Source organism: Sus scrofa, chromosome 7 (genome assembly GCF_000003025.6).
Source record: "Sus scrofa isolate TJ Tabasco breed Duroc chromosome 7, Sscrofa11.1, whole genome shotgun sequence".
NCBI classification, from domain to species: Eukaryota; Metazoa; Chordata; class Mammalia; order Artiodactyla; family Suidae; genus Sus; species Sus scrofa.
This window is the reverse complement of record NC_010449.5, coordinates 19,505-44,980: the sequence shown is the minus strand read 5'-3', so window position 1 is coordinate 44,980 and position 25,476 is coordinate 19,505. Positions and strand designations below refer to the sequence as shown.

General features: G+C 44.2%; 1 protein-coding gene and 1 long non-coding RNA gene across 19 annotated transcripts in view; one reads left to right on the top strand and one right to left on the bottom strand.

The window, feature by feature from the left end:
• DUSP22 (dual specificity phosphatase 22) overlaps positions 1–1,544 on the bottom strand; it is a 52,834-nt gene extending 51,290 nt beyond the window's left edge. For 2 of the 14 annotated variants that reach the window (XR_002346210.1, XR_002346212.1), the window contains exon 1: positions 1,294–1,502. Coding sequence is in view for 2 of the 14 variants with exons in the window: in XM_021100090.1 (XP_020955749.1) it covers positions 1,294–1,314 (21 nt within the window). In the remaining 12 variants the exon portion in view is untranslated. Of the gene's footprint in view, positions 1–1,293 lie in introns of all 14 variants that reach the window. The other 12 variants (XR_002346207.1, XR_002346215.1, XR_002346211.1 and 9 more) reach the window with 12 other exon arrangements.
• On the top strand, positions 305–24,564 carry LOC106508466. 5 transcript variants are annotated; one of them, XR_002346218.1, is made up of 5 exons: positions 319–844; positions 4,151–4,259; positions 5,185–5,432; positions 9,658–9,765; positions 23,489–24,564. It is a non-coding gene; the product is annotated as an uncharacterized LOC106508466 (long non-coding RNA). The 5 variants fall into 5 exon arrangements; XR_001305342.2 differs by lacking the exon at positions 319–844 and adding an exon at positions 1,724–2,175; XR_002346219.1 differs by lacking the exon at positions 4,151–4,259 and having other exon boundaries at positions 305–844.

Sequence of the window (25,476 nt, the reverse complement as noted above, 5' to 3'; positions counted from 1 at the left end):
ACAGCTCCAGTGGAAAAAAACTGTAGACTACAAAGAGCCAAAGGAAAGCTAAGGTAAGGCCACAGTTAATGGCAAACAGAGCCCACAAACCCGTGGAAGCCCCTTTATTGTTTTCAGGTGAAAAGCAGAAGTTCCCGGTGCTAATGGATTCCCGTGGCTAATGGGGGCTCGATGCAATTATTTATCCGAGAGAGACAGTCTCAACAAACTTGATCCCTGCCCCCAGGACTGAACTTGATGCGGGCAGGTAAAGAGTTAAGCAGGTTCAAGGATTCCCCCTGCTGCACCTTTTCTACCTTGCTCCACTGCCAACAGAACACTCCAGCTGAAAGACCCACGCCTCTGTGGACCCCAGCGCCGGGACAAATCAGCTTTAACCCATCAAACAGGAAAGCAGAAACGCATTCAGAAGCGGGGCGAGGGGAAAAGAGGGGGAAGAGAAACAGAAGACCAGAAACTAATCTCTGATTCAGTACCATTTCAAGGGCTTGAGAGGAGGCCCTGGTTTTGCTAAGGGCTTTTTTTCAAGAGTTGAAAGTCTTCTCTTCAAGCCGGCGGCACCAGATCGCAAAACCCCCAACCTTGTGTACGACATAAACACACCCCAGGCAACTCTCAACTGCAAGAGCTGGAATCTGGTACTGGTACACTGACAGGAGACCCAGACGATCCCACAGCCTGGGAAGAAGGGTCTGGGGCTCTGCAGAGCCAAAGGAAAGAGAGCAACCGGATTTTCTAGAAGGCACAGTCTGCACAAGCGGCCAGCCGACAGGTCGCCTTGCTGAAGAAGCCACATAACCTGATATAAGTCAGCTCTGGATCTGTTCTCTCGCCCCACCCCCAGGTAATTAAAAGCACCTCAGGATTTAGGCTTCGGCCAAGTTTTCTGTGCACGAGAAAAAGTTATCTGTGCACATGGTAAAAAAACAAAAAAAAACCTGGGAAGAGGAAATTACGGAAGACACTCATCTGCTGCAGTTTGGTAATGTGGGTGGTGATGCTTCAAGAGCCGAGTTTGGGGGTGAAGGGGAGGGGACAGAAGGGAGAAACCACAGCCCTTCTGAGCTCAGCCGGCTCGACGCTGGTAAAGGGCAAGGCTGGTTCTCAGCCGCAAGCGCCGCTCGGCCGGAAGCCGAGGGGCCGGGAGGGGCCTCGGCGACACAGCCAGACGCGGCGACCCCGCCCTTGCGGGGTCCGGGCGCGGACGGGACGCGGCGGGCTGCCGGCCGGCAGAGCCCCGCGCGGGGAGGCCGGGCGGCGGAGGCCGAGGGGCCCGAAGGGGAGTCGCGTTACCTTGTTCATCCCATTGCCCATGGCGGCCGCACGGTCTAGCAGCGCGGGCGCGGCGGCGGCAGGCGCACTGAGGGCATGTCGGCGCGGGGCGGGGAGGCGCAGGCGGCGGCGGGGAGGGCGGCCGCGCCCGCCGCGGAAACAACGCCAAGGGCCGGGACCGCCGGGGACGCCCGGGCCCCGCGGCCCTTCCGCTCCGGCCCCCGCTCCCACGCTCCCGCCCGCCGCCCCCGCCTTCCCGGCCGCCGGGCAGAGGCACCCGAGCCCCGGCGGGCGGGACGCGGCCGCGCGCCCCCTCCCCCAGCCAGCCGGGCGCCCGCCCGCGACCCCCCGGGGCTGGCAGACGCGGGGCCTGGGGGCCGGGCCGGGAGGCAGGGCCGGGACCGCGGCTCCTCGGCGCACGCGCGCCCGCGCCCCCGCCCCGGCCGCGGCCGCCCGATGGGCTCGGAGGCAGGGCGGCGCCGGTGGTCACGCAGGCGCAGCCCCTACCCAGCGGGGCGTGTCGCGAGCCGCCCCCTCACCCCCGTCGGGGTCACCAAAACTCCCGGAGGCCTTTCCCCGGGGCGGCCGGGGGCCTGTTACCAGCAGTCGCCGCCCTGCCTTGACTGCCTGGGTGAATCAGGTGCTAACCCCGGAGCCTGGTCTTGCGGCTCCCCTGCCTGGGTTTTCTGAGTGCGACCGATTTAGGCAGGGTGGGGGGATTCCTGCGGCCCTGCCCCACCCACGAAGACCGAGAAGGCTCGCCGGTGGAGAAAGGTGGGCTCGGTGACTCATCTCTGGGATGACCTAACCTCCCCAACCTGGCAGAGCAGCTGTCCGGACTCAGCCCTCATACCGTGACTGTGGACGTCTAGTGTGCCCCCTTCTGATTATAAACTGGCTCTGGTAGGTGCCTGGGAGTGTTGACGGAGCTGCTTCTGGAAAGCCCCTTTCCTTGCTAAGCAGCATGGCAGTGTCTGCATTGGGGTTCTGCCTGGATGGAGTACTGTCTAACCTGTAGCAGAATTGTGTCAGTAGTCTGTCACCCTCATTGACTCCTTCTCGTGGACAGAATCCTTGAAGTAGGGCTTTCGCTGTTTCATTTTCATGTCCTCAGCGTGCCCTGTTCGTAGTGGGCGCTTGGTAATTGTTTAAGTGAACAAACGCATCATTCTGATACGGCCGGGCTCACCCCACGACCTCACGTCATCTGCTCCGCCTTCCTCTTCAGTCGCAGCCACACAGGCTTTCTGCGTGTTCCTTGAACCTGCCACCCTTGGTCGCTGGATCACTCGATCTTGCGCTTGAACCTTTGTGTGGGCGGTGCGCTGTACCTAGCCATCTCAGTCCCTGGCTCTTTACCAAGCTGACTCTTGCAGGTCTCAGCCCACATGTCACCTTGTCAAAGAGGCTTTTCCTGACCGCCCAATTGAAAGGAGGCCTTCCAGTCACTATCATATTACTCTGCATTGTTTTCTTCATAGCACTTAACATTATTGGACATTATTCTATTTATTGGCTTATTTTTTATCTGTCTCACAAGAACGCCACCTTCAGAGGGAAAGGACCCTGTCTGTCTCATTCGATGCTATAGCCACATGGCTAGGGACAGTGCCCGGCGCAAAATAGGTATTCAGCAAATATTTGTAGAATAAATTAACAAGTTCCAGAGGCTGAGAAAACAGCAGCAAGACTGTGAGGAAGGGTGACATTTTGAAAAGAGCTGGCAGAATCCATTTCGGTCATTTTCCTCCTTGTTGATGTCTTCTGGGCAACAGCAGGTACCAAAGCCCCACGTGTAGGAAGCACCCCCCCCCCCCCAGTGTTCACCCACATTGTTCCTGGTAGGTAAGAGCAGAGCCAGACCAGAAAGCACCCGTCATACCCTTTGGTTCTGGGGAGGTGTTCCTTCCCTACCGTCTTTACTTCCTCTTTTCCCTCCCCCTCCAAGTCACCTGGGCAGCCCACCTCCTCCTCCTCTGCCTCCACCATCACTGCTTTACTGCCTAGCTGCTTCTGGCCCACAGCGTGCGGTTAGTGGACTGCCTGGGGAACCCCAAGACCAACCTCTGTTCTTAAATCACAGAGTGATACTGGGGAAGATGATCAGTTTTTCTGAACCATTAACCATTTTTTTCCTCCTTAAACCTTTGGACTGTGAATTTTCAAAGGTCCTATGCTGCAGTCAGTGAACCACTGTTATTTCCCTCTTGTACTTGTGCTATTGTTGCTTTCAGTAGTCAGATGAACTTTTGAGAATGCAGCCAATTCATAAGTTAGTATTTGCCCATAAATGGAAGATCCATACCCATTTTTCTTCTGCGATCCACTTGAAGCATTTCTTTTGTCTTATTCATTTCTTATAAATGGATTTTTCTAGCTCAGATCATCTGCAAAACAGTCTCTCCTAAGCTCAGCACCAGCTGTGGCTGTGCCCTAGCAGCCAGAGTCGCCTGCATTCAGAATGTGGCCCTGCAAGATTCACAAGCCCAGAGTTCATTTCACATTCTGCTTTTTTGTAAAACGTGAACAAGTGAGACCATTAGCACCAGGAGTCAGAAGAGTCAGATTTAATTATTTCCTGCTCTGTGTGTGTGTGCCAGAGAAAGTTCCACAAGATACTCTCTGCCCGCACTTCCCTCCGCCCTGTCCTTGAACCTGACCCCACTTCCCTGCATCACAATTATCAGTCTGTCATGTCTTGTGATTCTGTGAATAAAGAAAATGAAGAGACATAGTCTGATCCATTTTGACGTGTCCTGGTTTTCTCTTTTCATTTTCATAGCGCCACCTCAGAGATTTTCAGGTTCAGCCGCCATGCTGAGCAGGTGACATGCTCATTCCAAGCTCTTTCTTGTCTTCCTCCTTTTATTCTTTATAGCTCCTGACTATGGAAGGAAGAGAAGGAGGACGGCTCCTAGACACAGCTGGCAGGCTTCGTGGTTAAAGTAGAATCTATTCACTTGCATTCTTTCGTATTCGTGAAGTTGGTAAGGCATCATCAGCCTGGTGGGATTTCACTCCACATCAGATTTCTACTTCTACTTTCCTTTCTTCTGTTTTGCTGTCTCTGCACAGCCAGCACAATGCATTTTGGCAGCAACTCCCAAACAAATAAGGCTTTCCTGTGTGCACAGGGAGGAATGGTTACTAGTCAGTGTGGGCCAACTGGGACCATACGCATGTGGTTAAGGATAACCAGTCAGTGATGCCTTTAGTGAGTAATCACTTTGAACTTTAAGGTGGGACTGTGTAAAGGCCCACAAGCAGAAGTTCAACTGGTAGAGACAGCCCAGTCATTAGGGGTGTTGCTGATAATTCAGAGAATTAAGGTAACTCTAGTGCGAAGTGAAGTAGTTTTCCTTGGCCTTTAGAATGTAGCTGTAATCCCGAGTGTCTCAACCTCAGCACTGTTGACATTTGGGACTAGATTCTTGTTGTTGTTGTTGTTGCTGTGGAGCTGTCCTGTGCATTGCAGGGTGTTTAGCAGTACCCTGGCCTCTGTGACTATATGCCAGTGGCATTCCCTCAGGCATGATAATGAGCAATGTCTCCAGCCCTCCAAGAACAAAGGCACTTCCTGCCACTATCCTGTGTGCAGTGAGGCCACAGGGATGAGATCTTGTAGGGATGAGATTTCTTTCTCTATGTCACCGTTCCCCTCTCTCTTTCTCTCACTTGACAACCAGTTAAGTCTGCACTAATATAGATAGTATCAGCCCCTGCAGAAGTCTCGGGCCACGCTGTCAAACAAGAGCAAATTAAGAGCAAGAAGTTAAGATGAAGCACTAATCTAGCCAAAGTGTGACTGAAAGTAAAAGAAGCTAGAACCTGATGGAATTGTGGAAAGAAGAAAAAAGGTGGAGGCTGTAACTACTGATGCAAAAGCCTGAAACCTTTTCTCTGCTTCTCCAGAGCCGTCCTGGAAGACATGGGTGTCCAGTGGGCTGCTTGAAGCCATGCAGCGCAGCAGGACTGTGGGGATGGGCCCTTCGATGACCTCGCCCTTTGAAAGACCACCAATTTCCAGCCCTCCGAGCAGTATTCTGATTATGAACTTGTTTTCCTTCTTCTATTTAAGAGGTTTGGGGACCTTAGATCTCAGAGCACAGGTATCCGGAGAGTGTGGAGTCAGAAAAACAGCAAGAGGAATGAATATCCAGGTAGGTCAGCCGGCCAGAGACAGGGTGGAGAGGCTGGGAGGAGGTGAATGGGGAGACACTAGCAGGCATGTGGTTGCGAGTGAATAGATCCTGTGGATGTGGGTTCCCAGCAGGGTTGGCAGAGACGTGGTGCGGTCAGGCAGATTATGGAGCAGCGTATCAGGCAAAGAGGGAGATAAGACAGAGCCTTGTTTCCCAAAGATTGAGGGAAGGTGACACTGTGGTCAGCTTACGTCTACTCCTGTGTATTGTCAGTATACCTCATTTCCAAAATTGTAAGCTTCATGAGCACAAGGACAAGTTCCCATCAGTCTCAGTAGTCAGCACCTACTTTGTGGGGAAGCAGTCAAACGTTTGCTAATTAAGGAGAGAAAACACAACTGGGACATTGTTGCATTTATCCAGCTGTGAGGTTCACAGAGAAGTCACCCTGTCTATCCAGCCTGCCTTTCCTAGAGCAATGCAATTTCCATGTGGGATGGCTGCGATCTAGGAGTGACCCAAGCCCCATTGGGCTTTGTTTTTGAAGCTGATATGATATACACTGTGACAGAGACAAAGACAGAAAGACACACGGACAGAGCGAGAGATTTCTCGTGGGGCCCTCACGTATTGCTGTACCCTTTCTCTTCCTCCTGATTTGCGGCCACAGCTGTGTTTGGCTGTGCCGGGTACTTTCTGTCATTCTGCCTTTGGCAGCATGTTGGTCTTCGAGCTTGGGTGAGGGAACCATTCCTGGTTTCTGAACACCATCTTGCAGGTTGGCTGGGATTCTGTTTCTTGTCTGGAATGGTTTGATTCCACCTGCACACTTGCCTGCCTCTGCCAAGGGAGGCTCTACCTAAGACAGCAGACAGGTCCTTTAAAACTTTCCATGGTGAAAAAAAAAAAACCCAAAAAACAAAAAACAAAACAGAAGTTCCCATCGTGGCGCATTGGAAATGAATCCAACTAGGAACCATGAGGTTGCTCAGTGGGTTAATGATCCGGCGTTGCTGTGAGCTGTGGTATACATTGAAGATGCGGCTTGGATCCTGTGTTGCTGTGGTTCTGGCGCAGGCCCGTGGCTGCAGCTCTGATTAGATCCCTAGCCTGGAAACCTCCACATGCTGCCAGTGCAGCCCTAAAAAGACAAAAGACACACAAAAAAACTTTTCATGAATGGTGATTATAGCCCAAAACAGCTGACGAAATCTGAACAACTAACGTATTTTTAGATTCAGTAGAATAATTGTCTTTTTCATCTGTATTTGACATGTCTGGTATAAGATCCAAGATGAGCCTTGCATTTTACCCTAACTCACCTGGGCACGGACGTACTAAGTTGCCTTCTCTATAGGACTGTTTTCATGGTGTCCCAACCTTCATAAAACCCTTTTCCAAGTGACCACAGGCCCTGTAATCTAGTGGAGAATGGGAAGGTCCCTAAATGTCCCTGGTCAGCGGATTCCATCCATCTGCATTTGCAGCACCTGCACACCCAGCTGCCCAGAGGCACACTTCTGCCTCTTCAAATGCCTTTGGGGCAGGGGACAGCCTGAAGTGAAGACGTCAGAGAAGATGGCAAAGGGAGGCCCCAGGTGCGGCCACCTCCTTAGAGAAATACCCTCCTCTGCGAACTGCTGCTTCCGGCTCTTCCTACCAAAGACCTCCATGTAGTTTAGTTTTGTTTGCCCCGCCCCTTTTATGTAAAACGGAAATTGAACTAGATCTGAAGACATTAAAAAGCGTCTGGGTAGGGGCTGGAGGGAGAAGGGGGTTTCCTCAGAGAATGGAATGTCCCAAGAGAAATCTCACTTACCGTGAGTGGGAAAGCCCGCCTCATATGACATGATGGCGTCGTTGTTCCACACGCTGTTGGCCAGTTTGTTAATGTGGACATCACTGTTTTGATTAGTCATTGGTTGTTAAGACTCTGCGAATGATGGAAAGACCGTCATATAGAAGGTGCTGCTCAAACTAGACAAGACCAGGATCATTTTCCTTCTTATCCACAACCGGACGTTTGTATTTCCTTAATGACCACGTCTTGGTTTGCAGGAGACCACCTGCCTCCACCCCAGACAAGACAGTGTCACACAGAGCCGCGTAGTGTTTCAAGACTGGCCCCTTCTCTGTGCCTTCTGGCCTGTGGTTTTTTTTTTTTGTTTGTTTGTTTGTTTTTTCACCATCTATGTCACACCTGTGTGATCTTTCTATGCAGGGCTTCAGCTTCAGATCTGCACACCCAACAACTAACACAGGAGCAACTGCAACACAAGGTGTGCTCAGCTCACAGGAAGTCAGGGTGTGTTTCTCCTTCACCTCTCACACAGGCAGTACCCCTGGAAGGGAGCAGGGAAGTCTGAGGCAAAGCTTGGCCTGATTCATCGATGCACAACTTGCATACAGTACAGACCAGAACAATGTCAGTCTAAAAACGTTTGTATTTGGCTTTGTAATGACATTACTGTCTCCCCCATTATGTCCCAAAATACAAGGGAGTGCTTACCTGTGACACATGGAGGTTCCCAGGCTCGGGGTCAAATTGGAGCCACAGCAATGCTGGATCCTTAACCCACTGAGCGAGGCCAGGAATCAAACCCGCATTCTCATGGGTACTACTCAGGTTCATTACCGCTGAGCCTCGGCAGGAACTCTCCCAGGACTTTTCTGCTGGGGCTTCTCTCTCCAACTGGAAGAAGCCAGCAGTGTAATTTGCATCTTTGGGGACCTTCAACAAGTTCACTAGATCCCTGCCAGCCCAGTCATCATTCCCTTAACGAAACTTCATTTATCAGGTTGGGAATCCTGAGACCTCAGATTTAAGCTATACAACTTTGAGAATTTTGTTGGTAACACCCAGAGCAAGTGTTAGATTGGGGGAAGGAGGACTTTCTCTTCTTTTCTCATGAGAAATCACTTTGAGATGGACAAAGGTTGATCTTGGCCACAGTTTTTAATGTTTTTTGTTTGTTTTGGTTCATAATAGTCTGCCTAAAGATCAGAATAAAGTGGGTAATACTTTTTAAAATAATCATTTTATTTTAGAATATGTTTAGATTTATTAAAAAGTTGTTGAGAGTTCCCGTCGTGGCTCAATGGTTAATGAACCCAACTAGAATCCATGAGGACACGGGTTCAATCCTTGGCCTCTCTCAGTGGGTTAAGGATCTGGCATTGCTGTGAGCTGTGGTGTAGGTCACAGACATGGCTTGGATCCTGTGTTGCTATGGCTGTGGCTGTGGCTGGCAGCTATAGCTCTGATTCGACCCCTAGCCTGGGAACCTCCATATGCCTCAGGTGCAGCCCTAAAAAGACAAAAGACCAAAAAAAAAAAAAAAAAGTTGCAAAGATAGAGCTGAAAGTTGTCGCGTCTTTCCCCATTGTTTTTACCTATCTATCTATCAATCTGTCTTTTTATTGATGTGTAATGTACGATACTCTATGTTATGGGTGTGAAATATAGTGATTCACAATTTTTAAAGATTATACTCCATGTATAGTTATTATAAGACATTAGCTCTGTTCCCCATGTTGTACAGTAGATCCTTTTAGCTTATTTTATACCTAGCAGTTTGTACCTCCTAACCCCCCAATCTTATATTGCCCCTTCTCTTTCCCTCTCTCATTACTCACACTAGTTTGTTCTCTACATCTGTGAATCTGCTTCTTTTCTGTTATAATCACTGTATGAGATTGTACGCTATTGTATGTTTTAGATCCCATGTAGAAGTGATATCATATAGTATTTCTCTGTCTAATTTTTCCCCATTATTAACGTCATATAAATGACAGTACATTTGTCACAACTAGGAAACAGACACTGGAGCGTTGCTGTTAGCTGAACTCCACTCTCTATCCAGATTTCACTAATTTTCCACTAATAGCTTTTCTCCGTTCCAGAATCCCATCAAGGATCTCACTGTTACATTTAGTCATCTCTCTGGCCTGCGAGAATTGTTCAGGCTTTCTTTGTTTTTGATAACCCTGAAAGTTTTGAGGATTATTGGTCAGCTGTTTGTAGAAATGTTCCTCAATTTGGGTTTGCTCATGGCTAGACTGTGGTTATAGGTTTTCAGAAGGAAGACCACAAAGGTGAACTGCCATTCACATGGTATCATACGAGGGTTCCGAGCTGTCTGTGTGTCTTACCAGACACGACGGTCTTGGCCACGTGACCGTAGTGTTTTCCAGGTATCCGGACTGTGAAGTTACCCCTTCCTCATCTTTATTCCTCTCTTAGGAAGCAAGTCATCAAGCGGAGCCCACACACAGCAGGAAGCTGGGGCAGGAGGCAAGATAAAGCTGTACCTCCTGGAGGGCCAAGTGTCTGCATAACTGTCATTCTTCTGTAAGTAAGGTCCTTCCTCCTTCCCTTCCTTCCTTCCTTTTCTTCACACATGTATGTATCTATCCATGTATGTCTTATTAAGCTAAGCATGAGTTCATTCTGATGTCTCTGACTCTTAACTGGTACCACATAGTTCATTCTAGGGAGTAATATTTTAAAATATTTTCCATAGATATGTTTCATCAATGCAGTTATAATTTTACGTGTATCATCATGGGCATCACCTTTCTCTCAAAACCTTCCGGTGACTCATCTATTGCGTGCAGACTCAAATATCAATTCTCAACTTACATACCCATTTTTACAACTTTATTGACATGTGTAATTGATATACAGTAAATTCATGCTTGAACTGTATAATTTCTTGTTTTGCCTTTAAGGCCATAGCCACAATCAAGTGAGTAAATAAATTATCCATCATCCCCAGATGTTTCCTCATGAACCTTTTAGCAGTTTCTCTCTCCTTCCCTTTTCTGCCCAAGCAACCACTGACCTGCTTTCTGTCATTAAAGATTAGTTTGTATTTTGTATAATTTTATATAAATGGAATAGTGGGATTGTACACTTTTTGTCTGTCTGCCTTCACTTTGCATAGTTATTTTGAAACTCATCCATATTTTGCATATATAAATATTGATTTCTTTTTTATCATTGAGTACTGTGCAACTATATGGATATACCACAATTTGTTTATCCATTTACCTGTTGTTGGGCATATAGGGTTTTTTAGGTTATGGCTATGACATATAAAGCTGTCACAAATATTTATGTACAAGTCTTTGTACAAACAATGAAATGTCCGGACCAGATGGCTTTACTAGTGAATTTGACCAAATATTTAAAGAATAATTAATAACCAATCTTTTATAAACTTTTCAAAAAAATAGAAGAGGAAAGAATGCTTCCTAATTCACTCCGTGAGGCCAGAATTGCCCTGATATCAAAGTCAGAAGACCGTATTACAAGGATATTATGCACCAATATCATTTGTGAACATAGATGCAAAAATTCTCAACAAAACACTATCCAATGGAATCCAGTGTCATGTTGAGAGGACAGTACACCACGACCAAGAGTGAGTTATGCTGAGGATGCAGAAGTGGTTCAGGCAATCAGTGTAACTGATTACACTAACGGAAGGGGAAACTCGATCTTCTAGGTTGATGCAAAAAAGGCTTTTAACAGAATTCAGCGTATTTTCATGGTTAAAACATTACTAAGAAGCTAGGAATCAAAGAGAACTCTTTAAACGTGATGAAAAGCATGGGGAAAACTTAGCATATGACTTAATTGGGAAAGACTAAGCTTCCCCCTAAGATCAGAAACAAGACAAGCATGCCTATTTTTACTCTTGCTCTTCAGCATTGTACTGAAAGTCATAGCCAGAGCAATTAGACAAGAAAAAAGCATAAAGAGCATCCAAATTGGAAAGGAAGAAGGAAAATACTATCTGTATTTGCAAAGGACATGATCCTAAAGAACACACAAGGAAAAAAGTCCAGTAAAGTTGTAGGTTGCAAGAGCAACACACAGAAATTCAGTCGTGTTTCTATAGAGCAGTGATAAACAATCAAAAAAGTAAATTTAAAAATTAATTTCATTTATAGTGGCATTTAGAACAATAAATACCTAGGAATAAATTTAACCAAGGAAATTAAAAACTTTACACTGAAAACTATAAAATATTGCTTAAAGAAATTAAAGGAGACAAAAATAAGTGGAAAGCCTTCCTGTGTTTATCTGTTGGATGATTTAATATTATTGGGATGTTACTACTACCCCTAGCAATCTACAGATTCAATAAAATCCAGTAACCTTTTCTGCAGAAATGGAAAAATTGACCCTCAAATTCATAGGAGCCCCAATAGCCAAAAGATCTTGAAGAACTAAAACAAAGTTGGAGAACTCATACTTCCTGATTTCAAAATTTACTGCAAAACTACGCTAATCAAAACAATGTGATAGTGGGAGTTCCTGTCGTGGCTCAATGGTTAACAAACCCGACTAGTATCCATGAGGACGTGGGTTTGATCCCTGGCCTTGCTCAGTGGGTTAAGGATCTGGCGTTGTCATGAGCTGTGGTGTAGGTCACAGACGCGGCTCGGATCCCACATTGCTGTGGCTGTGGCGTAGGCTGGCAGCTACAGCTCCGATTAGACCCCTAGCCTGGGAACCTCCATATGCCACTGGAGTGGCCCTAAAAAGACAAAAAGCAAAAACAAACAAAAGAAACCCAATGTGATACTGGCAGAGAAATATAGATACACTGTTGATTTTGGTTTGCTTTTTGTTGAGAATTATTGCATATATGTCCATCAGGGATGTCAGCTTGTAATTGTGTGTGTGTGTGTGGTGTCTGCCTGGTTTTTATGCAATTCTGGCCTCATAAAACGAGCTTGGAGATGTTTCTTCCTTTTCAACTTTTTTGAATAATTTAGGAAGAATAAGTACTATGCCTTCTTTAAATGTTTGGTTAGACTACCTGTGAAGTCATCTGAGCCTGTAATTTGGTTTATTGGGAGCTTTTTAAATTACCTGTTTAATTTTGTTACTAATACTAGGTCTATTCAGATTTTCTGTGTCTTCATGATTCAGTCTTGGGAGACTGTATGTCTCTAGGAATTTATCGGTTTCTCCTAGGTTGTTGAAGGCCTGGGGTTACTAGATGCTGTAGGTTATGAAGAATAGCTAGAAATCTGGACTATATATGAAATCTTTCAACTTCTACATGTTGGAAATGATCCTAAAAGTTAAAACCATATGCAGAAAGAAGGAAATCTCCAACAGGAGCAATTTGCAACTCGTGCCGCATTTAAGAAGGGCCTGTATCCTCCAGAGGACACAGGCTCCGAGTTAATCCAGGTGTTGAAGCTGCATGGAGATTGATTCTAATAACAGCGTATGAAGGAACTTTCTGACAATTACATCTGGACAACAATGGAATAATTGTTCCTTCTCAGAAGTGCATGGGCTTACTGAGGACTTGCAGCCAGCGTGTAGGTGAGCATCTCTCAGCTATGTTACAGGCACGATTGGACTTCACGGGGCCTCAGGCTCCTCCCATTCTGAGTCTCTAAGTGTACATACTGAAAACAAGCTGCGATCTGATGAAAGTGTCTCTTCTTTGAATTACACAATAAATAAATCGTTGTTTACGAAGAGCCACTGTGGGCAAAGGTGTAGGCAGTCTGAGCATGTGGGCTCCAAGAAAAAATTATCACTGGGCACAGCTCAGTAAAGTGACTTAGTTAAAGAGTAAGCTTGAAACCTCTTCCCTCCAACTTGTCTTTATTTGGAAGAAAAAAAAAGGCCCAAATCTTCTACTATTTGTTTTTGGCTATCTGGTTAAAACAAAGCTGAGATGTGGGTTCAAGTTTTATTATCCATCACTAAAAAGGAATCGGCTTGTGTTTATAATATACTTCCTACAATATAGTAAGCTTTAAAATGAAAGTGTTTGGAGTTCCCTTGTGGTGCAGCAGGTTAAGGATCTGGCATTGTCACTGCAGCAGTTTGGGTTGCTGCTCTGGCACAGGTTCAGTCCCTGGCCCGGGAGCTCCCCCATGCCACAGGTGTGGCATAAAAAAAAATGAAAGTGCTTGTTGCACAGCCTGAATGGTCAGTAAATCAATTGTGTGTGTATCTATGATGTTGTCTGTGACTTGTCACTCATGCCGTCTCACAATAATCATTTCTTGAAGAACTGTCTCAATGAGTATCTGAAAATGTTAATGAATGTGCTAGTTTATCTGAAAGCATGTAAAAGGCAAATACCTACAAGCAAAATTATCCCCCAGATTGATAACTTGTTCACTGCTGGCTCCTTCCACTAGAATATAAACAGGTGTTTTGCTGTTTGTTTTCCTTTGTTTAGTGTAGCATACCTAGCACCTGGAATAGCACATAGTAAGTGCTCAGTAAATTGCCGGAAGAATTCTAACGCTTATTTGAATGAAGCTTCTTAACTACCAATTTTGATGCAATGGGCAAGCAACAAGGAAAATCCCTCAAATCCAAGAAGCACCAGGTTATGCGACAGGAAAGGGGAAGAAAAGAGGAAGAGAGGGACAGTCACCAGTCCCATACATAGAGAGATGTTGAGTCTCCAGTCCCATAATGTTTGCTGGTGCCCAGGCCTGAGGCAGGATCTGGGCTCATAACCTCTTTTGATGAGGTCATAGTGCTGGTGGCAGAGTATTTGTTGGAGAGGTGAGTTTTAAATGCATGCACAGTCTTTTCAAATAACTGTTTGCAACTTTTGCTGGGCTCTCACATTTTGCACACTGTCAGGAAGGGTCCCTCGGACAAAGCCTAGTTCTGTTTTGGCCTGCGGTAACACTTCCATGACCTGCAGGGGCCATCAAGCCACGTACGTCTCCCTGTCTCCACCTGCTCCTGCCTCGACCCAACTCGCAGAAGTATCGGAAAGAGCTTCTTCCCTGTCCTCTTTTTCCCCTTCTCTAACTCCTGGTGAGGATAACTGCTTATGCTTCCCGTTATGAATGAGGTTCAGCATATAAAGGCCTCTGCTCCTCCACCTCCCCTTGGTGTGCTCTCTCTCTTTCTCTCTCTCAACATTTTTTAAAATGGCCTGGCCACAGGATGCACCTGTCCCCTCCCCTCCTGAAGTAAACCCAAGGAGCCAGGTGCTGCCCTTGCTGGGGGAGGCCTACAGCTGTTCTGCCTGTGAGTGGGTGGTAACTTGAAGACCATTTGGGCCTTGGGTGCAAGCCAAGACTCTTAATCTAATTTTACCAGGAGCAAAACCAACGTTTTGCTCCACATTTAGCTTCTGTGTCTGCCCGTCATCTAATTCGCAAAGCCGTCTCATGAGAGGAGTATGATAAAGTAGCATTCTCCAACTTCAAAAACAATAATGGATTTCATTTTCCTCAAAAATGAAAGGTATTTAAAAGTTAGCAAATAAAATCAGCCAACGCTTTTACATAATAATTCTACAAAGTTTTAGCAAGTCTTAAATCAAGCATGCCAGCTTTAGTTTCAGAGAAGCGGGGAGCTTTCAATCTGTTCTTTCCTGTAAGGCAAGTGTCGAGATCTTTGTGGGAGCCTAGTGATGGATACATTTCATTCCCACCTAAGGCTCGAACCAGTTAAGAAATAAGATGGATGAGGTGCTGTATAAATAAAGGGATCGTTCACATTTGCAGGCAAGTGTGAGCTTCCCAAACGAGTCACAGGCAATGTCAGAGCCCTCCGTTCATGGTAGCGCTGTCTCTGCAGGGCTTGCAGCATGGAGGACCACCGGCCAACCCGGGCTTCCCATGAGCATCTTGTTCTGAGGAAGGAGGCTCAAGGGGCACAGCTGCCCATTGGTTCCTCCTTCTGAATTCCAGCAAATGAGGAGGAGGAGTCGAATCAGGAGTGGGTAACAGTCATTCCCCCTTCAGCATAAAAGCGGAGGTAGGAGCAGTATAGACCGCTTAACAGGCATCTTCAGGCGACTTGCCCAAGCTAAGGTGAGTACCTGGCTGGTTCAGAGCCAGGGGCAGAGCTGGGCACAGCTGAAGCTGATGGGAATGTGAAAAGAAGCTGTCTGTACTGCTCACCAACTGGCTCACGAGTTTGCTCTGCCTTCATTAATGAAGTAAAAATTACATACAGTAAAGTGTAAGATATTGCTGACTTTCTCTATGTAGACATTCACATAACCTCCGCAGATTTGAAATATGGAACATTTTCTAGTCTGCTTTCAAAAAACCTGCCCCACACTTTCTGCTGACCTGAGGAATATCCTAGAAATTGTATTTCCATAAAATTTACTCTCCATGCTTACTTTAACAAATGTAATCTTTAAATTGTACCCTCTTTATCAATGTGAGCAATCGTTTTAATTTTTAAGCATTGAAAAATTAATTTTTAAGTTTAAAAAAATTCAACTTATCAAGAGGTAGTATTCTTTCAAAGAAATGATTGTCTGTCCTAGGCACTGGCTTCCTTCCTCTTAGAGAGAAATTAGAAGTTTTCTTTCCCCTTTGGTGACAGCATCAGATTTAGAATTACCTCACCAGTGGAAGGTTTCTCATCATTAGTCAACCAGTGACAGTCAGAGCAAAAGAAATACATTTTCAAAAGGAAAGCACTTCTCCAGGAAGTGTTTTGTTTGTTTGTTTAGGACACATTCAGTGTTTTAGAGGAAAACACGTTGGCTTTGTGAATGGGTATATTGTCTTTCCGTAATGCAAGTGGAATTCTCATGCTGAAACATTTCTCATTTCTTTAAATGGCCACACTGGAGGCATATGGAAGTTCCTGTGCCAGGGATTGACTCCAAGCTCCAGCTGCGATGTGTGCCAGATCCTTTAACCCACCGTACCTGGCTGGGGATCAAACCCACACCTCTGCAGTAAACCAAGCCACTTCAGTCAGATTCTTAACCCACTGCACCACAGCGGGAACTCTGACGGTAGGTGTTCTTTGCTTCCTTCCTCAGTTTCCTCGGGGCTCTCACCACCTTTTGCTGTGGTTGTTGACGACTGTGATAGCCTTGGTTTACTTATATGGCAGCGGCAATATTTTATTTCTCTCTCTGTGTATGTATACACACATACACATATGTATATATATATATACACACATATGTAGAGAGAAAGAGAGACTTTTTAATGTTACGACCAATAGAAGATGAGCTACAAATGGGCTTCCCGTCTCTCTTGGCCATTCTTTTTCAGCGTCCGTATTTTTTTTTTAATATAATGATTTTTATTTTTTTTCGTTATAGCTTGTTTACAGTGTTCTGTACAGCATGGTGACTCAGTTACACATACATGTATACATTCTTTTTTCTCACATTATGCTCCATCATAAGTGACCAGATATAGTTCCTAATGCTACACAGCAGGATCTCACTGCTAATCCATTCCACAGGCCCTAAAAAAGACCAAAAAAAAAAAAAAATTGTATGAAGGTGTCCATGTTTTTAAAGGGATGTGAGGGGCTTTAACAAAGATCTCTAAGTCACTGCCATCTCAAAGAAGATGTCATTCTCTTTCCCCTTCCTTCTTGTTTGATGCCTTCTTGTAGAAAATTCGCACTCATCCCAAGAGTCGTGATCAGCCTTTTTTTCCATCACATGGATTGATAGTGATTCTGTGTGCACTGTGTCTAGTGTCAAGTTTCACTGCCTTCTAGGAACTTCGATTTCAGAATTGTGTGGCTTGCTCTCTTGGGCTAATATTCTCTCTTTAAACTTTATTTTATCCTGGTAAAGTTGATGCACAGTGTTTGTGTTAGCATCACGTTTCCAATGAAGTGAGCTAACATGCTTTTCGTTTCACTTTAAAGCCAAAAGTGGGGTTCTCTTGGTCTTTCCCTATAATTTCACTCTTAACTGATAATACTCATGTGTGCATTTATTCAAAAAGCATGTATTTGGGGCCGGAGCCCAGTATGGAGACATGAGTCAGCCAGCATTGATCTTGGGCCTCTGTCAGAGGTGGAAGCAGAATGCCTTTCCCAGGCATGTCTGCCCAATCCCATCCTGTGGTGGAAGAACTGGAGGCCATACTTGTGTATAGCCTTCTAACCTAGCTTCTCTCCAGCTTGGCCACAGTGGATTGGACTGGGGGGGGGGGGAGTGGCTGACCTGAAATGGGCCAATCACAGTGCTTTCCTAGGACTTCAGAATTGAGACAGGAAAAGAGTTTGTCTCCCTCCATAAAAAAACAGTGTGATTGTCAAAGCTGTTTTCTGCCAAATGGCAGCTGCTGGAAAAATGAAGACTGAAGCAGGCTTACAGGAAAATTGGAGATAAAGACGGAGAGAGATGGCCTCCTGGTTTCCCGTCACACTGATGCTAATGTCTCCAGTCTTTTGCTGAGTCCCAGTTATATTTCTGCTTATGAATTCATGAAACACTCCATACCCCTTACAATAAATCTCCTCTTTTGCTGAAGTTAGTACGAGTGGGCTTGTGTTGCTTACATTCAAAAGAGCCTTAACATGGTGGCCTGCCCATAGCAATCTCCGTTTAGTAAGGTCTTAGGATACCTCCCAGTGCGGCAGGACTCTGAGTTCTTGGGCCAGGAGCTGGAAGTGTTTTACCGTCCCTCTATCCCTGACACATTGCTGGAACTCAAGGGATTGAATGTTGACTCTACAACTAAATCGTGAAGGAAGAGCCTTGAAACCCTCAGGAGCTAACTTACCACGCTTTCTCCAGGTTCCTCATCTGAAAGGGCCCTTAGGAATTATTTGGTTTAAGTGTTTTTTCTACAGAAGAGGAAGCTGAGGCCCAGAGAGGTAAAAATCATTTGCCCAAGGTCACACAGCTCGTTAGTAGCAGAACTGAAACTGCAATTCATGTCTCTAAGCTCTGAAGCCGGTATTCTTTCTACTACCCTGTGGTACTCCCTTCCCGTTGGACCAGCTTCCATTGACCTCAATGGATAATACAGCCAAAAGCCCCCCAAGTCAGCCTCGCCTCTTTAAAACTTCCTCAGTAGGAGTTCACAAGTCAGCTGTCATGCAGAAAAGCCCTTGAAAAGGAACCCTGCGGTGTTGCTCATGGCTGCGCTTGGCTCCCACAGATACTATTCCAGGACGAGTGGAGGAGGAGCCCCCCAAGCCTTGTGTGTCCTGAGCAGACCCGACATGTGGTGACCGAGACAACTCCCAGAAGGGCTTGCTGGTTTTATTGGCCAGTGAGATGGGCTTTTTCCTCGGCCCTTGCCAGTCATAGGAATAAATGAAGAATCACTTACCCCACCACTGATGAACAGAAGCATTATGTGAAAGGCATATCTGAGTGAAACCTGGGAGGACCTTAAAGAAAATAAATTGATCTGCTAATCAAGAGAAGCAAAGAAACAAATTTGCATTAAAAAGAAAGGAAAAGAGAGTTCCCTCATGTGGGTTAAGGGTCTGGCATTGTCACTGCTGTGGTTCTGGCTACAGAACCCTGGCCCAGGAATGTCTACATGCTGGAAAAAAAGGCAAGGGAATGATGAAGAATTCAGGAAGGCGGCTACAGTCCTACATGTAGGGTGGGGAGAGGCAGAGGTCTAAATTGGGAGAGGACCGTAACACTAGAAGTAAATTATTGCCAAAGTACTGGCTTGTGTATTGGGGGTGATGAGTAGGGGGTTCATGAGTGTTTTTAGTATTATTAAAAATAAATAAATGAACAAACTACTAAAAGAGGAGACACATATTGGACCCATGGTGAGTATGTCATGAACCAAGGATTCTGAATAATCTAATTCTGTGTAAACAAGTTCCATGAACAAGAAAGAAAATGGAAAAGAAAGAGTAATTATGGTGTCAAAATAACGTCTTTGTTGGGAGTTCCTGTTATGGCTCAGCGGGTTAAGAATACAACTAGTATCCATGAGGATGTGGGTTCAATCCCTGGCCTTGCTCAGTGATCTGGCACTGCCACAAGCTGTGGCATAGGTCACAGATCCAGTTTGGGTCCTTCATTGTGGCTGTGGCATAGGCCAGCAGCTGCAGCTCTGATTTGACCCCTGGCCTGGGAACTTCCATATGCTGCAGGTGTGGCCCAAAAAGAAGAGAAAGGAAAAGAACAACAGCAACAAAATAATGTGCTTGTTTCTCTCAAACTAGAAAGCATTTTATGGCATATCCAATATTTTTGTTTTGCTATTATTCTACCTATTGTGAAAATGACTTTGTCATTGTCAGGTAGAAAATAAAAGTCTCTTTAATTTGTTTAATACTTGAGTTAAGCTATACATGCTAATGAATGAGTGTCAGCCTTTATAGAATATTTTATAAGAAGCAGTAATTTCTTGCTTACATTCAATACTAAGACGCTCTATGATAAACGTGGCTTCCTGTGTGTGGCTTACAATATCAAGTTGACATTCTAAAACTTCAGTTTCAGTTGTGAAATAATTGAGGGCAGACTTTTTCAGGTCCCGCAATGTTTATCAAATGGACAAGAATGCGTGTTCTCAGACTTTCTGAAACAGAGTTCAAGAAGCAAACAAAACTAGGAAGGAAAACAAGAAAAAAATAAAACTGATTAAGAAAGTTGGAGATGAGTTTTGAAAAGCAACGAAGCTGCCTTGTTAATGCTTTACATTTTATTGGTGGTCGATTGCCTGCCACTTGATGAAATGAGACCCCATGTCCCATAATCCACCCTAGAAATCACTGCTTAAAAACATTAACATAGGTAAAACAGATCTGGTGAAATGTTAACATCTGGGGACTGCTGATGAAGGAAATATGGGGATTCTTTGTGATATTTCTGCAACTTTTCTGTAAGCCTGAAATTTTTTCAAAATAATTTTATAAGCAAAATTTCAATATGGACATAGAAATGCCAAAGTAGCAAGACTGGCAATCAATCTGAAAGCTTCATTCAAAGACTTAGACATCAGTAATCAAGTATTATTTTTATAAAGATAAAAGACCAGCTGCTTATAAGAAAATGTAAGAGAAATTATAGACCTGAGCTTAAATGATTACCCTAGGGTTATGCACTGTTAACTGCAAAACCGTAAGCCAGGATCCAGGTAGAAGCTGCTATTCTTCATTTCATGAGATATTTACTTCCAGGTAAATAAAATAAAATCAGCAGAAACGATAGGATAGAGTTGGAGGAAAGGGCCAGCAGAAAAGGCTGTTAGGTGCCTCAAAAGAAAAGACACTGCATATGACCACTAAACAACTCAGGTCCAAGATGGGCACCCTACTGAGAAAATGCTAACTTTCTAAAATAGTTTCTCTCACTGATGTTTGAACACAAGTTCAAGGGGTAGTTGGTGGTGGTGGTGGTTAGTTTTGTTTTTTAAAGTACATTGAGGGAAAAACAATTTATCTCCTAATAATAACAGAATTGAGACCTCTTTGCTCAACCACCTTGGAATTAATATGAGAATTGTCATTTTGTTACCTAGTTCTTTGTGAAAGTGGTTCTCCATCAATAAATATGAGATTTGATTCAGAAAGAAAGAAAAGAAACTTGTAACTACCTTTCATAGAAGAAACAGTGTTTCTCTTTTTCTGAACAATTCTAAGGAGAAAGGAAATATAGAATTTCATGTTCTCAATTCTGCTAAAGTTATGAATCATCACACCTTTGCTGACAGTTTCTCATTGTAAGGGCTTTAAGATGCCCACATGGACCAGGCCCATTGGTGGGATTTGATGTGCCCACTTCTTATCCATGTGGCTAAGCAAAATAGACTCAAATCACCTGGCGCAGTCTCTCCTCCACCATCACCCCCCCCCCCCGCACACACTCTTAAGTTTCTTTATATCGAGTAATTTTCAAAAGGAGGAACAGTAGCTAGAAGGAAGCCATATATGTGAAGGGAAATCATGTGGCAGTAAAATCTAAAGGCATCTGCAATGTGTAAAGAGATAGTCTTTTTTCTTTCTCATTTTTCCTACAGTCACTGTCAGGGAGGTGAACCTGATTAACAAGGAAGATTTGTAGGTAAGAGAGGGGGGGGAAGATGTTTCAAATTAAATTTTTTCTTTTATATGTGTGCACTAGAAACAAACCACCAAAACTGACAGAAGGAACAGAAAATCTGAATAGACATGTAACCAGTAAAGAGATTGAATTAGTAATCAAAACCTTCCCACAACTAAAATCTCAGACTGTGATGGCTTCACTGATGAATTCCACCAAATGTTTTCAGCACAATTAATGCCAATTCCTCACAAACTTTTTCAAGATACAGAAGAGGAGGGAATACTTTCCAACTTACTTTATGAAGTTAGCATTGTACTGATACTAAAACCTGATTAAAACACCACAAGCAAACAAAACTATAGACTAAAAATCCCTTATGAATATAGACAGGAAAGTCCTCAACAAAATACTAATAAACTGAGTCCAGCAACATATAAAAAGGATTAATTCAGGAGTTCCCGTCATGGTGCAGCAGAAACAAATCTGACTAGGAACCATGAGGTTGCGGGTTCGATCCCTGGCCTCGCTCAGTGGGTTAAGGATCTGGCGTTGCCGTGGGCTGTGGTTTAGTTCGCAGACGTGGCTTGGATCCTACATTGCTGTGGCTGTGGCATGGGCCGGTGGCTGCAGCTCCGATTAGACCCCTAGCCTGGGAACCTCCATGTGCCACGGGAGCAGCCCTAGAAGAGGAAAAAAGATCAAAAAAAAAAAAAACCAAAAACCCAAAACAACAACACATTAAAGAAGATCTGCCTTAATGTAAAGACATTCCATGTTTATGGATTGGGATATCTAATATTTGTTGTTAGGACAATAGTGCTCCCCAAATTAATCCACAGAGTCAATGCAATGCCTACAATTGTCCCAGCTGGCCTGTCCCCCTTTTCTTGGGCAGAAAACTCATATGGAAATCAAGGGACAGAGAAGAGCCAGAGCAATCTTGTAAAATAAGAATGAAGTTGAAGGAGGATCTCATCCTTCCTGATATCAAAAGTCTACTACAAAGCAGCAGAAAGCAAGTTAGTGTTGTACTGGCCAAAGATGGACATGCAGATCAATGGAAAGACTTTTGACTCCAGAAATCAACCCCCACACTTGTGGTCAACTGACTTTTGGCAAGGGTGCCAAGACAATTTAATGGGGAAATCTTTTCAACAAATGGTGTTGGGAGAACTGGCCGTCCACACACTGAAGAATGAAGCTGGTCTCCTTCCTTATACACACAAATGTTAGCTCCACGTAGGTCATAAACCTTAATGTAAGGGCTAAAACTCTAACCCTCTTAGAACTAATTATAGGAATACAGTTTTGTAACCTTGCCTTCCTAGGTACAAGACCAAATTACAAGTGACAAAACAAATAGATACAGTGTACTTGATCAAATTTTAAAACTTTTGTTTTGCGAAAAACATCATCAAGAAAGTGGAAAGACAACCCACATAATGGAAAAATATTTGCAAATCATATGTCTTATATGGGACTTGTATTCAGAATAAATATAGAACTTTTTAAATGTAATAATAAAGAAAAAATAACCCCCCCTTTTTTTTGTCTTTTGTCTTTTTAGGGCTACACCTGCGGCATATGGAGGTTCTCAAGCTAGGGGTCTAATCGGAGCTGTTGCTGCCGGCCTATACCAGAGCCACAGCAATGCCAGATCTAAGCCATGTCTGCGACCTACACCACAGCTCACAGCAACACCGGATCCACTTCTAGACATACACTCAAGAGAAATGAAAACATATGTCTACATAAAAACTTGTACATGAATGTTCAAGGTGGTAGCATTTTTCATAATATCCAAGAGTGGAAGCAATTCAAATATCCATCAATTGACAAACCGATAAACAGAATGTGATATATTCCTACAACGAAATATTATTGAGCCATAACAAGAATGAAGGGCTGACACATGCTACGACATGGATGAACCTTGAACACATGGTCAGTGAAAGAAGGCAGACAAAAAAGACCCCATACTGTGTGAGTCATTTATATAAAATATATAGAATAGGCAAGTCCATAGGTGTAGAAAGTAGATTAGTGGTTTTACCAGGGGCTGAGGGAGGGGAAATAGGGGATGACTACTAATGAGTAAGAGAGGTTTTTTTGGGGGGGTTGTGAATTAAAATGTCCTAAATTAGATAATGGCGATGACTATACAACCCTTTGAATGTACGAAAATCACTGAATCTAGTAGTTTAAAAGGTTGAATCTTAATGGTGTATGAATGATATCTCAATTAAGCTATTACATAAAAAAGTGAGAGCCCTTTTCCTTTTTTGTCTCTCCTTCATCCCGGTCCTTCTCCTAAAGCCTGTGCTTGAAGATCACATGCATCGCCAAGCTCGAGATGAGAACATGAGATGACTCAGTGCAAATCTTTGCCACAACTGGAACCAAGAGCACGTGTGGGACTCTGAGGAGGGCCTTGTCCTCCCCCTGTGCCTGAGTCACGATCCTCATGAATGGACCACTCACCATGCTGGACGTGGGAGAGTGTGGGTTTCTGTGGGGGAGTGTGTTCTGTAAAATGGAAATATAAGAGAGCCAAACTCAGAATCATTTGAAGCCCGGTGAAAAGGAATCTTAGGTTTTGTGTTTCCTGCCTTGGTAGAAAGAGATCAGTCAGAGAAAAAAAGTTCATATCAAGAATTTTTTTTTCCTTCAAAACCTGAAACAAACCAACCATAAGTAAAACAGAGAATTTCAAGCTTCAACTCAACTTACTTGTTTACTTCCTGTTCATTCCAGATTGTCAGGAAAAACAGATCGTCAAAGTGGTACTCCATGGTGTATGTGTACTGAACTGCGTACAAGCCTATGTCCTTGTGTTTTCAAGCAAAAACCTTTTCATTTAAGCCTTTAGCCTCCCAGGCCTCAAGATTTGAAAATGAGGAAATACTGATACAGCTACAAACTAGTTGAAACAGTCTCCATTATGCTAGGACTTGCCTTGACCCACTAACTTACTCAAACTAGCCTTTCACAAATGATTTCCTCCTTGCTTAATTGCTTTCTTTTACTAATGATTACTTTCTAGTTAAGGTTATATTGTATGCCTAGTGTTTTCTTTTCCTTTGAGACACTCCCTAAGTCCCCATTCCTTCCATGAGCCATCTTCTCTGCAGAGAGAAGGTCAAGGCGAGATAACCCCAAAGACCACCAGAAACCATCACTGGACACATGACTTGAGCCTTGATGATTCTGAGGTGGTCTTTGGAGGGAGAAGAATACAGGCACCTTGATCCCTATCAACAGCCCTTTTGTCTTCCAAGCTAAACCTATAAAAATCCCTTGCTATCCCCTCTCAAGAGAGGACACTGTTTTTAGGGCATTAGCCTGCTGTGGCCTCCTTTGCCTGGCAAAGCAATAAAGTTGTCCTCTCTACTTCACCCCAAACTCTTGCCTCCAAGTCTTATTTGATGCTGGTGTACAGAGGCTGGTTTTCAGCTACAGTAGTACCACATCTTCTTGATCCATTCAGTGGAACACTACTCAGCCATAAATAAGAATGAAATAAAGCCATTTGCAGCAACATGGATGCAACTAGATATTCTCATACTAAATGAAGTAAGTTAGAAAGACAAATATTATATGATATCACTTCTGTGTGGAATCTAAAATATGGCACAAATGAACTTATCTGCAGAACAGAAACAGATTCACAGACATACAGAATAGACTTGTGGCTGCCAAGGGGAAGGGGGAAGGGAGTGGGATGGACGGGAAGTTTGGGCTTAGTAGATGCAACTTTTGCCTTTAGAATGGATAAGCAATGAGGTTCTGCTCTATAGCACAGGGAACTATATCCAATCTCCTGGGATAGAACATGACGGAGGATAATGTGAGAAAAAGAATACATATGTGCATGGCTGGGTAACTTTGCTGTACAGCAGAAATTGGCACAACATTGTAAATCAACTGTACTTTAATAAAACAATTTTTAAGAATGGTACTCCAGAGAAACTGAAAGCTCTTTCAGCCTCAAAGAAAAATTTTCTAAGGTGATGTTTACCAATGGAATGAACACTTTTTAGAGCAAGAGTTAGACTCAAAAGTCTTCAAATTCCTGAATGAAATGTTTCTTACAATACTGCATGGCCTCTCCTCTTGACATTTCATAGAAAGTTTCAGAAATGTGAATGTAAAAAACCAGAGAAATACGAAGAAATGTGGTTCTCTGTTTTTCACTAAATTAGCCCAGAAAATCTCCTTATCATTTAGGATCTTACTTTGTATAAATGTGTGTGTGTGTGTGTACATATATGTGCGTGTGTATTAGACTAGATTGAATGACTTGA